The sequence below is a fragment of the Rhineura floridana genome, chromosome 19 (genome assembly GCF_030035675.1).
Source record: "Rhineura floridana isolate rRhiFlo1 chromosome 19, rRhiFlo1.hap2, whole genome shotgun sequence".
Lineage (NCBI taxonomy): Eukaryota > Metazoa > Chordata > Lepidosauria > Squamata > Rhineuridae > Rhineura > Rhineura floridana.
The window spans coordinates 8,176,626-8,190,327 of record NC_084498.1 but is presented as its reverse complement, the minus strand read 5'-3'; the positions used below and the strand labels follow the sequence as shown (position 1 = coordinate 8,190,327).

General features: G+C 43.0%; 1 protein-coding gene across 10 annotated transcripts in view; it reads left to right on the top strand.

Annotated features, from left to right (window-relative positions):
• The window catches only part of PITPNM2 (phosphatidylinositol transfer protein membrane associated 2), a 317,406-nt gene that overhangs the window by 280,395 nt on the left and 23,309 nt on the right, over nucleotides 1-13,702 (top strand). For 8 of the 10 annotated variants that reach the window (XR_009759680.1, XM_061603246.1, XM_061603250.1 and 5 more), the window contains 3 exons: nucleotides 5,151-5,315; nucleotides 7,827-8,036; nucleotides 11,488-11,636. Coding sequence is in view for 9 of the 10 variants with exons in the window: in XM_061603246.1 (XP_061459230.1) it covers nucleotides 5,151-5,315; nucleotides 7,827-8,036; nucleotides 11,488-11,636 (524 nt within the window). In the remaining variant the exon portion in view is untranslated. The remainder of the gene's footprint in view (nucleotides 1-5,150; nucleotides 5,316-7,826; nucleotides 8,037-11,487; nucleotides 11,637-13,702) is intronic. The other 2 variants (XM_061603252.1, XM_061603251.1) reach the window with 1 other exon arrangement.

Here is a 13,702-nt window from a genome sequence, read left to right as displayed (position 1 = left end):
CCAGTTTTAATATAAAGAGCCGTAAGAAGGGAGAACAGGAGGAATCTTGAAGTTGCCGATCACCTGCACGCAGTATTTCCCCACTGTGGTGAGATGCATTGAATTTCTGTTTGAAATTACAGTCATTATAACCTCCCAGCGCTGCTCTTTGAAGCTTCCCAGCATGGCTCGTTTCCACTGCCAACATCGGAGATCAAAAGAAGCAGCGCGGGGAGGCTTTGAAAGCCCTTTGCGAACCTCCCCGTGCTTCTCCTTTGCACTTCTGGCTTTGGCGGTGGAAAAGAGCAGCGCAGGGAGGCTTGCAAAGTATAAACACGGCATAGGAAGAAACCATGTTTTGGCCAACAAGCCCCACAAGGCAGCTCACAAAGAATACACACAGATACAAAAACAGAAAAGAACAATACAATTTAAAAAAAATTAAGACAAAAATAGTGTGTGCATTAAAACATTTTTTAAAAAGCAACAACAACTAAAAGCCAAATACATTCGTCTTCCTAGTAAAAGGCAGTCCCCAAAAAGATGTTAGAAAGAGCAAGAGTGAAGGGGCAGGGCAGGTGGAAAGTTTGCCCCCTTGATGGCTCCAGCACAGTCTCACCCCTGCAGTATAGGGCTGGCAACACCCCTTGCGCTGTGGCTCCCAAGCTTGAGAAACTCACACAAAGGATTTTGACAAGTGGATGGGACAATCATGTGTTTCCCCACCCACCTGTTAAAGTTGGCCTGCGTGGTGGGCCAAAATGGTGCCCCATCCCTGATTTAAACCCCTATTGGAAAGTTTTAGAAACAGCATTTGAGGGGGGGAAAGAAAAGCCTATAGAGTTGCTTGGGAAAGTGCTGCAGTATCAAGACTCAAATCTCTCTCTCCCTCCTCCCCAACTTCACAAATCTCACAAGATTCTCTTGAGTGAAATCCTATACGTGTCTACTCAGAAATAAGCCTCATTGAGTTCCGTGGAACTTACTCCCAGGTAAATGTGTATAGGATTACGGCCTCAATATATGTGCTGTGAAACTGGAAAGCTCTTCTACTGTTAAATCACTGTAAAGCTGCATTGCATGTTTATGTAATACATACTTATGCCCAGTCCAGACCTTCATGGGCTGCTGCAGGTACATTTCTTCAATGAGGCAGCAGCTCCTGGTCGTGTAGAGCTCCAAATGCAGATGGGAGCCCTGCATCCTCACTGGAGCTGCCTTCATGTACCCAACTATATTCCGTTTCCAAATATGCTCGTCATTTAAGTTAGACAGTAATCACAAACAAAATTCATTGTTTATAAGGGAAAGCTTTCAAGACCTTGGTGCCTCTAATGGTTTTTGCTTTCAAAATTTAGTTACTTTGTGTTGCCACTCCTGATTTTCTGCATGGCTGCATTTCTTTTCAAATTTTACATCAAAAGGGCATTGCAAGATGACGGTTGACTTGTGAAAGTAATTGGAGTGGATCACTCCTACTACTCCTCACTCTCAAATTGTGCAAAACAGACCTGTTAGGATGCAAAATAAAGACCTCTGGCTCAGACCTGATGTTACAGAGGATGCACAGTGGTAACTGACCTGCCTAAAATAGATATTAAAATCTACTAAATTTAATATCTGATGTGAATTTAAATCACTACCATTTTATCTGCTGTTTTTGCTGATTGCTTTTGCTTTGCAGTTATATGATTTTATTGTCTTCACTGTCATTTCTAAAACACCACGGAATGTATTTATTTGCTTAAGGGCATTAAATCAATTTATAAACAAACAAATATTGAAAGGTTATGCAAGCATCATTTGCTCTTCCCATGATTAGAACTTTTAAGTTGTTTATGCTAAAATTCACTTTAGCCATATTTGTTTCTTACATTAAAATAATTCATTTGGATTATATATATAAAATGCATGCTGTGATGTCATTGCACTCAGAATTTCCCCACTCATACCACATCATTGGCTGCTACTTGCAGGGATGAGCGTGAAGACATCACATACCATAATTAAATGAATGTGCCTCTGTAACTCATGTGCTCAAGGAGAGCTGGGGAAAAATATTCCTTTAGTGTGATATTTTTTCCCCTCCCTTGCTCCACTGCTGGCCCACACACCAAGTCCCCATTGATCTATACTGTTGCACCCGGCCAACTCTTACCTTTTTATGGGAGCTCAGCAGCTTTGCTTTAAAGGTTCTCTGTTGCTGAAGAAGTTCCCAGTGTGAACAGGATCATGCTACGCAGCATGGCACAGAGCAAGAGGCTGTGCTACAGCTTAGCAGCAGCAGGCTGTGACTGTGGCAAGTTGGCAGATCAAAGCAAGCTGCAGATAAGAACAGGGGTGCATCAGAGGAGAGGAAGCAGAGCTTTGGAGAGCCAGTGCCGTGTTGGAGCAGGAATCCTGCTAGGTCAGGAATTGCAGTAGTCCACCGGGCATCAAACTTGAGCTCCTTTTTCTGCCTGCCAGTCAATGGGCTCTTGCCTCTCCAGCTTCAGTCACCTTCATCCTTTGATCAGGCTAGTTCTCATGGCATTTGTGTCTGTAGTTTATTGTAGTGTTAAATAAGGATACATAAGGCAAGAGGTTCCGAAACAGGTCCACAGGCTTCATTCAGGTGGTGGATCCATGTTAAATATTCATATTTATCATTAACTGTGTTTTTATTGCTTCTTTTATTTCTAGTATTGTATTCTATGGAATTCAAATTATAATACAATACAAATACAATGTAAGAAACAAAAGAAGCAATAAAAACACAATTAAAAATCAGTCTGCATCTATAGCAGAGGACATTACAGTTACTGCAACGGAGAAAAACCAGTGAGTGGTCTGCCAAGACCCTCAGCAATTTTCAAGTGGTTCATGGGGGGGGGCAAGTTTGGGAACAATTAATATATGGAATAGGATGTCCTGCACCTTTAATAGCTGTGTAGAAGAATTTCAGCAGGTGTAATTTGCCCTGCAAAGCTGCACCTGCTGGCAATTCCCTCTTCTACACCACTCTTAAACATGCAGGAGGAGCCCTGCCCCCTTTTGTCACCTGGCTACAGCAACAAGGAAACATTCACATTTGAAATTCCATTTAGCTGTTCAAGAACAGCAGGTGGAGGTTTACTGAGAGGCCAGGCAAGGAGAATCCATTATGCTTATTATAATGGTTCCATCTAGATTAATCAGATGAGCTGTAACTAAAAGATATTTTGAATTCTAACCAGAGTTTTTTTGTTTTGATGTGGTACAGGGAAGGGATGAGGGAGCCGAGTTATTCCCAGTTCTAGAAACTTCTCAAAACCACACCTGCACAGTGACGGGCTTGAGACCTGAAATGGACAATGCACGGCCCATGCTCTATATGGACAGCTAAAGCTTCGCCTTGCAATGGAGGACAAGCAGATTTCCTTCAATCCTTTATTGTTCTATGGCAGGCGTGAGGAGGGCCAGATGCAGCAGTTGCCAGTGGTCAGTCACCTCCGCAGGTGTCAGTCACCTGATGCCCACGTTTCCCGTGCTTGACATCGTATGACATCAGGCACAGGCCATGGAGACTGGTGGCTCCAATGTCAGTGAGGCAGTGGATCCACTACAGGTTTTAGTCCAAACTTCCAACAAGCTATTCAAGGCTTTTTGGCCTTAACACTTTGGGCAGCTCCTTGGAAGTTTGCACTGAAATGCGGAGCAGAATCACTGGCATCAGTCTCCCACCAGTCTCCATCAGGCGGGTGTGGTTCGCCCAAAATGGCCTGGTGGGCCTAATTAGACCTGTGGTCGACAGGTTCCTCACCAGTGGCCAATGAAATCACTCTCCCTTGCATTTCAAGTTTTCTTGAATTCCAGGTTAACTAGCAGAATTTCTTAAAATTAATTGTGGAATTGGAAGATGTGCGGTTTGCTGCAGCTTTCATTTTCTTCACTTCATTTGCAAGTCTGACTTTCCTCTATATTTCCAACATGCACATAGGCATTGATGAAACACTGCAAAAAAAAGCAACACTGATGTCCGCATACATTTGATTGCATCAAGATTCTTTTTGTATAGTGTTTCACTAGCGCTCTCGTCCTGTCATGCACTGTTGAAACATCACATCTTGATGCAATCAAAATGCTGTCAAGATTGCCTTTTTTGCACATTGGTAGCACAGAAGAGGTTAAAAGGCAGATGAACTGAAAGACCTAAAAAAACTGTTGCAAACTGGACATGCATACTGTTTTGCACAAAATTCAGAAGTAAATGGGAAATTAGATTATTCCCACTTTCAGAGCAAGACCCCAAGTAGTTTGAAATTCTGAAACTAAGGGAGAAATTTAGATGAGGATCATTTTGAAAACATCCCTGCTTGCAACCCTGTGCTGTGACTTGAGGCTGTTCAGTTGCAGACAGGTGATTACTAGGTGAAAGCCTTTTGCAGGTGTACAGAACAAGTCCTCTTCATCCATTTATCCTGCCAAACACCAGACCATTTTAGTCATGCTTTCTACACTGAGAGAATCCTTTCCATATCTACTGCATTACAAAGGATTCTGGGATACATTCTAGGGCAGGGGTAGCCCTCCAGATACTGCTGGACTCCAGCTCCCATCATCCCTGATCATTAGCCTTGTCCAGCAACATCTGGGGGGGCACCAGGGTGTAGTCTCAGTTCACATGGGGGACTGCCTTGATCTTGTGGGCCTTGTGATTGCCCTGTGCGAACTGCAAAATGCATCCTAGAATCCTCAGAGTTCTGTGGAGCACAGTTTGAAAATACACTGCTCTATGGAAGCAGTACATAATGGCGTCCATCCATCCAAGCATGCACATTGGATTGTCTCATTCAAATACTTCTGTTTTCTTCCAATGTAATTCTTCCATTAATTCGGACAGATAGGCAACTAACAAATAAAATTTTATTATTATTATTATTATTATTGCTTTCATCATTTGGGGAATCAACTATGGAGCCACTGACCTCTGTGTGTGTGTGTGTGTGTGTGTGTGTAATTTTCCAATCTGGGTGCCACTGAAGTGCTTATTCCATCTAACCAGCTTTGAACGTTTTAATTTGACATCATTGTGGTGGTCTTCTGCCTTGTCGTTGTGTGTGGGCTTGATTTGATTTTGCCCCCTCCTTGCCTCACCGTGCTCCATGTCTGTTTGGTCTAATATTCTCGCTTTCCCTGTTTCGTCTCTGTAGCGGATGTTGTTCAGTCTCATGGTGGCGTCTTCATGGAAAGTGCGTCCCCTTCTGCTCCCATTTCAGCCCCCCAGTTCAGGGGCTTCCGGAGAGCCAGCGAGGCCAGCATTGCCAGCCAGGTCTCAGGAATGGCAGACAGTTACACTGCTTCCAACATAGCCAACAGTAAGTGTCTTTCTCCCCCCTCCCCTTGGAAACAAGCCCGTCGGTTCCACCCACCAGGACTCCGAGCAGCTTGAAGGATTGACTGACGAGCTGTATTGCTTCATTCTTGCCATTTACTCCATTGAGATTCTGGGGTCATCAGCTCCAGACTGTTATCCAGAGTTAACAACTCCTGCCTAAAAGAGCAAGCAGCCTCAGGCTGGGGTACAATCTGGTTTCATGTTAATACGCATTCAGCTCTTTACTACTTATGTATTCGAGGTGCTTCACATGCATTATGTAGGTGAAATCCTTACAACATCCCTATAAGGTAAGTCGATATCATTATCCTCCATGTTATAGATGGAGGGACTGAGGCTGAGCATGAGTGGCTTGCCAAAATCCATATAGTGAGCTCAGGGCACAGGCAAGATTCAAATCAGGGACTTCCGAATTCATAGCCTAGGCGGGGGTTAGCCATTACTTCTGCAACAGCTCTTTGCATCTCAGTGATAACGAGTTGGAGCGGTTTCATATCTGAATAATGTTGAGATGATACATGCACACATATATACACACACACAGGTAAACACATGTCATAATTACTAGGGTTGCCATCTGGTTAATTATTATTATTGTTGTTTATTTCTACCCCGCCTTTTGGCCAAAAGGCCCTCAAGGCGACTTACAAAAACACAAATATAAAAATACATCAATGAAAACAATACAATTTACAAAAAGCAGCAGATTAAAGACACCTTAGTTGATTAATCATGTGAGTTTTAATTCCTCAGTTAAATTTGCATGTAAATAAAACAATAGGATTTGTTTCTTTTAAGGGATGAGCAAAAGTAGCTTCCCAAAATCCTGGCAGCAAATTGGGGGTGGGGGTAGAGGAAATTATCCAATGTAGCACTAAGTATTTACCAGCATACTTGTTCTGCTGGCAAAATGTTTGGACCAGCGGAACATTGTTGCACAAGAGAATTCATAAGTAGGTTGCTGGTAACTTTGTAGTACAATAGATTGCACAGATTGCATGAGTTTCTGGTAGTGCAACTGTTGCATTGGGTTCCTTTGTTGCCCAGCATTAAAACTCATCCATCCGCCTAGCGCAAGAGTCCTTGTGCTAGTGGACTGAATAGTCCATAGGAAGTTGCCTTTATACTTTATAACCTTGGTCCATCTAGCTCAATATTTTCTACACTGACCGGCAGCAGCTCTCTGTGGTTTTAGACAAGGATCTCTCCCAGCCGTACCTGGAGACACCAGGGATTGAACCTGGGACCTTCTGCATGCAAAGCAGATACTCTGCCACTGAGCTACAGCCCTTCCACAAACTTAAGAATTTGAAAATGAAGCTTATAGAAAGGGGCTGGACCTCTATCCCAGATGGCATGTGGCTCCCCCGTGTTATCATGGACATCTTCATATGTGGATTTATATGTGAGTAGCCTTTCTCAGGTCCTAGAACACTGCACACAGAGAGGTCTATGCATATGTTAAAGCAAGCCTAGACATGATTCACTAGAAAAGACAATGCTGGGAAAAGAAGGGAGTAGAAAAAGAGGAAGGCCAAACAAGAGATGGATTGATTCCATAAAGGAAGCCACAGACCTGAACTTACAAGATATGAACAGGGTGGTTCACGACAGATGCTATTGGAGGTCGCTGATTCATAGGGTCGCCATAAGTCGTAATCGACTTGAAGGCACATAACAACAAGAAAACAATTCACACTTTCTGAAGCAATATGTGTACTGAAACGCAGCCATTCTTTGACATTTGTACATCTCTGAACTTTGCAGTGCAGTTCTTCAGCCAAGTAATGTGTACAGAAAGGCATATACTCAGATAAGGTGTGCGTAAAAACACATTTATGATTGTTGTCGTTATTGTTACTATTATTATTTAAATTTATATCCTGCCCTTCCTCCCAAAGGGAGCCCAGGAACACAGATGACAAAGCACTAAACATTTAAAACAAAACACTTAAAAGCATTTTAAAAAATTCTAATACAGATTATTTATTTATTTATTAGATTATATCCCACCCTTCCTCCCAGTAGGAGCCCAGGGCAGCCCAGATTAGTGAAAATAACATATAAAATGCATTATATTAGGGGAAATTGGTTTAGAAAAATGTGTACTTTAGGAGAATTTTGCACTAAAATGCAGATGAATTTTCACGAGGACTTTTTAAAAATAATATATATATTGCAAACTGATGTGGAGAATTGAATTTAACACTGGAAAAATGGGAAATGGAGAGAAACCCAAATTGACAGATTCTGCCTTCCCTCTGTATGGATAACAGGTATGGGAAGAACCACAAGTCACTGGGAGCTCACTTTGCCCGTTCATGTGCCCAGCGTAGGAATGGGGCTGTTATTTAAGCAACCAATGTGTTTCATTCATCGCTCTACATTATTGAAGGACAAAAAAAGTCATATTTTTGCATGACTGTATGTTAACAGGTGTGTTTTTTTATTTTTTTGTCTTTTTTCCCCTTCTTTTAAATGTTCCTTTTAGAAAGCAAACACCATCTCACCCATTCCAGGGGGTTTAGCCTTTTAGCCTTGCTTGCCCTCCCACACAAATCCCCCACCCAACCCTCACCCAAAAGACATAGGGCATCTAAACCTGAAAGGTCCCAGCATCCCTTAGGAAGAAGGGTTGGGAGCTCCTCCCATTGGGAAGTGGATACCATTCTACAGATCCCAGACCTGGACATCGATAAAGGTATTCTGGAGAGAGAGAGAGAGACGGAGAGTAAGACGCAGCACTTCACTAACCTCCTCTGTCACCATCTCTGGAGCCAAATTGGTCTGCTTCCTTGGGCGCACTTCACAATCTTGGTGTAGTGTTAACTGACACTTGCTTCCACTCTGCTTTGAAGATGAGCTCTCTTGCTACTAACAGCCACCTGCCGCTGTAGCGCACACTCTTGACTCATTTTAACACCTTCTATGGCACTTGCAGTACTGTTACTGCTCTTTCCTAGGAGGTTATTCTTGAATGGCCTGTTTGGAGAATCCCAAATTCAGCTGTGGGCATAAGTGCTTTGAGCTGAAAATAGAAAGCTGGAAGTCTTCTGCTTATGAGGTGGCTTTGGCTTGGAAACAGGGATAACTGCCAGTTTGATTTGGAAAGTGCTCCTCTGTACATCAGAAATCTGGAGACAAATGATCACCTCCAGCCCAGAGAAAGGAAAGCAGCCTTTTTGGCAGTTTTTTGGGGGGATGTTTCCATTTTTATGCTGGCCTGATCCAGCAATCAGGTTAGCATGTAGAAAGCCCAGCAAACTGTGGCCTTGTTGGGTATTTTAGCAGTTTATTTTGTTTTATTTTAGCAGTTTTGTTTATGATAACCTTTTCTAATGTGGACATTTGCACTAAGGAAAAATGAACTGGGAAAATCCAGCAGGATGATTGACATGCACTGTCAAAATGGCAACTTCTTGTGATCTACATGCACATAAATGGGAGTTCTCCTAACAAGCCAATGTTTGGTTTCCTTTTCATGCCTTTGTGTTTAAATTCCAAAGCAAGAGGTCTATGGAGGGTCTGCTTTAGGAATTTGGGGCTGGAGGGGCTTCCTTTCTCAGCAAGACACTTCCTGCCCTTCCTTTTGACATTCACAGTTTTTGAGAGATTCTCATTGATTTAGAAATGTGTGTATTAATGTGTATTTTTAAAAAGTTGATAAACAGAAATGGTAAGTTTACAGGGCAGAAGTCTCAAAGGTGGTTTTCTGACCCATGGTGGCTTTGGTGGTAAGAAAGGTAAATAACTTGTAAATGAGTCAGCTGGGATCACAGTATCTTGCTGAATAAGTCAGGAGTACAATTTAGTTAATATGAGTGATTGTCCACTTCTGTTTCTGAAGAACTTGGTGCCCAGCTGGAAATCTGGGCTTGAGCCCATCTCCCAGAGGCCTTAGCAAACTAGAGACCAGCCTTCCCCAGCCTAGACTCTGCTGGCTCAGGCTGATGAGGAGATGTAGTCCAAAACATCTGGAAGGCGACACATTGGGGAAGGCTGCTTTCAACCCATTGCCAAAAGTCCATTAAATCCTCTGAGAGTCACCCATTGTTTCCCCCTCTCTTACTGTGGGCCTATCTTGTCAGTGGAGACTGGTGGCTCCGACGTCAGTGAAGCAGTTAATCCGCTCTGGGTTTTACTCTGGACTTTCAAGGAGCTGCCCAAGGTTCTTTCGCTTTTGTATAATCATTAGTTATGCCACCCAACAAGGTCAGCCTCAGAAAGCCTTCTCTCTATCCCACCAGTGAAAACAGCCAGATTGGTGAGGACTAGAGATGGGGCTTTTTCAGTTGTGGCCCTCACCCTGTGGAACTCTCTCCCTAATGATCTCCACCTTGCCCCCTCTATAATGAGTTTCCGCCAGGCGGTGAAGACCTGGCTCTTCAGGCAGGCCTTTGGGGAGGATTAGATTTTATTATTATTATTGGTGTAGATTTTAATATTTACTGGATTGCTATGTTATTAGATGTGTAGATAGATTTTATTATTATTATTGGCTCAGATTCTAATGTTTATTGCACTGATATGCTAATTTGTACGTCGCCCAGAACCAGCCAGATGGGCGACTAAGAAATTTAATAAATAAATAAACAGCTCCTTGAAAATTTGAACTAAAACATGGAGCAGATTCACTGCCCCACTGACATCGGAGCCACCAGTCTCCACTGCTTGTGCCTGGGGTCACGGGAAATGTGGGCATCAGGAAACTGTCACCTGTGGAGGTGACTGACAGGAGGGTTAGCAACTGCTGGATCTAGCCCTTCTCACCTCTGCCATAGAACAATAAAGGGTTGGAGGAAATCTGCTTGTCCTCCGTTGCAGACGATGGTTGTGCAGTGTCCCAACCTGGACTTGGGCCCTTCATTTGTAGGTGTGGTTTTGAGAAAAGTTTTTAGAACTTGGGAGAACTGTGCACTCTCATCCTTTCCTTGCACCAAACTTTCGAGGAGCTGTTCAAAGTGCTTTCAAGCTGAAAGGAGCTATCCGAGGTGCCCCACTGATGTCGGAGCCACAAGTCTCCACTGACATCTATCCTACAAGTTTATATCCATTTTAGACCAGTTTAACTGTAATGGCTTCCCCTAAATAATCTTAGGAATTGCACTTTGTTGACAGGACTGAGAATTCTTATGAGTGTTATGGGTGGGATCTGCAACCAAATGTCACAGTGTGGAATGCTCACATTCGGAGTGCCAGCCAGCCAGCCATGGCCTCTCCTCAGATACTCTGTTCTGTTCCCTCTCCCCCTTGTTTTCTGCTTGCTTTCCATTTCCCCACTCCACAGCATTTTGTGGCTATTGACAATGCTCAGTCCTTCTTGGGCTGCTGCTGCTGGTGGGGTTGCCTGTAGAGGTTTTTTTTCCCTTACTGTTTTTTGTATTTCTGTAAGCCTTGGGATTCTCCTGAGCATGTTGCTACCTTCCACTTGTATGTGGAGGATCCCATTTTGGCTACATAAAGATCAGCTCTTTCCTCTGAGCATGGCTGACTAGGGGGATTGCTTAATCCTGAGCCCCCTTTCACAGCAGTTAAGAGTTTCTAGGGCTCCTTTAGGGAGAGGGAATTGCTGTGAAGCAAGTTTGTAATGTGAAATATGCCAGTGGAACTTCTTTGCTCGGGCAGGATGCCCCAGAGGTATCCTCGACTACAGGTTCACTCTGCGATAAGAGGCAATGTATCCCCCAACCCTTCTTCAGGATTCTTTGGGAGAAGCCATGACAGTTAAACTGGCATGAAACCAATACAGGTTCTCAGTGTTGTTACTCCCAGAAATAAAGTTTGCTGAGAGTTTAGTTGGAAGAGCTATGGACCTAAAACGAAGGGTGAAATCCAATATAGTGCTAAGGCAATTGTTGTGTCAGCACAAGGATTTGTTCTTGCATAACAGAATGCTCTCCACCTCTCCTCCCCCCATGCACCCCCTAAATCTGTTTTAGGGGTTCCCCCAATCCTCTGGAACAGATTTGGGGAGGATGTGAGGTACACACAGGAAGGGAGGAGGAGGAGAATTCTCATTGCACAAGCAGAAATCCTTTCACAGTGGAACATAGCAGGTGAATGCTGGCAGACGACTTGAATTATTTGTTATTTTTCTTTTCTGAAAATAATCTGAATGCTGGGGTTTTTGTCTCTGTTTGTTTTGTTCCCAGTTGCTGCCAAATGGTGGGGAACCAAAAGAATAGATTATGCTCTCTATTGCCCTGATGCACTGACTGCCTTCCCGACGGTGGCCTTACCGCACCTCTTCCATGCAAGCTACTGGGAATCAACAGATGTGGTTTCCTTCCTCCTCAGGCAGGTCAGTCCGATGCAGCTTGCAGATCTCCAGCACACTTAGTCCTGTAGTGGTGTTAAATCACAGCAGGAAGTCGTGGTTGTTTGCTGAAAGTAAACAGCTAATTTGTTACGGATTTTGCTTTTCATTTTTGCAAAACTGAAAATATCTGAAGCAAAGCTCCAAAGAGCCAACATGACTCTCCTTTTTAATAAATGTAGCTTATGACACCCTTGGCAAAGTGTTCACGTTTCTAGTCCTCATGATAGCAGTGGGGGATCTGTCTGGGCATTGACTAGAGAATTTGTGAGTGGGTGTGTGATGCTTCTAGCAATAGGATGTAACATCTAGCTTCCTTGCCTACATACTACTCACAAAGTTTCTGTTGGTCTCATTTTTTCAAGATCATAATAAAAACAATAGTGACAAAAATTCTGCAAAAGCAAAACCTCTATGATTGTCCAACTAAAATAAAGCATGCAATTTAAATATGTGAATGTTTTGCATAATTTATGCCAGTCAAACAATGTGACCATGAAATTTGGTACTTCTATGCTGCAATCCTATCTGTATTTGCCTGGGAGTCATTCCCCCTGAATTCAGTAGCCCTTGCTTCTAAGTAGACATGTATAGGATTGCATTGTTCATGGAGTTTGCCATCTGCAATAAGATAGAAGCAGAACAAGTGGAGAGATCAACTTGTGAATTGCCATTTGTCCTAGAATACTAGAGGCAGAGCTTCAGTTAAATTGCTGAACCTGCCGGGATCTTAGACTTCCCAGAGCCAAATCAGAGCTCTGTGGGTCTGGAGGTGGTGTGTGATAATAATACATTCCTGTAGAAAAGATAAACATACCAGAACAGGTGGAGAAGGGTTGGAATGACAGCAGATTGAAGGCAGGCAGGGCTTTAGCATGAGGTGAACAGGCAGATACTGTAAATATCAAACTACGGGTGAAGACAGAGGGTTGCATCCAAAGGTTCCCTTCCTCCAAGAGAAGGAGCTTCCTCTGGAGAAATCTTCTCCCGCCATAGGATGAAAACTTTTGGATACATCCTGTGATGTGGCAAATCGTGGCTTGAACACAATTTCACTGCCCTGAAAATGCACATATATGTTACTTATCCTGGAGTGAACTGTGGGAAATTTTTGCAAATTTTCTAGCAAATCAGGGGAAAGCTGGGCATGGCAGGCGCCTCTTGGCTAGCACTTGTGATGTCACCAACATGCCTTTCTTTAAGTAAAGAACACGTGTTGCTTTAACATTTTTAAGGTATGCAGGCTCCCTAAAACACACAAAGAGACATTAAGACTGAGAGAGTTGATCCAGCATTCAATTTGCAAGAAATTTTATCTTTGCAAGGCAATTTTGGAACCTGCTTTCACACTGGGTGAAGAACCCACTGTGAATGTCCACAGCAAAGAATGTTGCTTCACTGGAGGCTCCCAGAGGACATTAACCACCATTGGGATGGCGCTCTCTGCTGGATACAATAGGCAGAGCCAAACAGACTTTCTGGAACAAGGGGAGCCACCCCCTAGCTTCCTAGCCTGGTTCTGCCTGCAGAATCAATAGCCAGTGCCTGCGCTGAGAAATACCTGCTTAGCGTTGATGCATCTGGTGTACAATGGAGTGACAATTGTCATTTTTGAACATAATCAGGGTTGGGCACTGAATGAGCCTATTGGTGCTTCAATTGACCAAATGTCACCAGATGTGCTATATTGTAATGTTAATTTCTTATTGCACAGTAACATCAAAGACACTTCAAAGTGTTATTTGTTGCCATTAATAATTCCTTTATCATGTTTAATATGCAAATGGAAACTCCAGGCACAATGCAAGCTGTTTGTCTGACCCCTTTATCTCTGCCCATCTCTTCATGGTTTCTTAGCATCATCTGTTCAAAGTCTCACTTGTGACTCTGTGTTAATTAATCTAGAATAACTATTATTTATTTATTTATTTATTTAATTCAATTTTTATACCGCCCACAGCAAGGCTCTCTGGGCGGCGTACATCAAATAAAAATATATTTACATTCAATTTAAAACCACCTAATCACCAAATCAACAATTTAAACATATA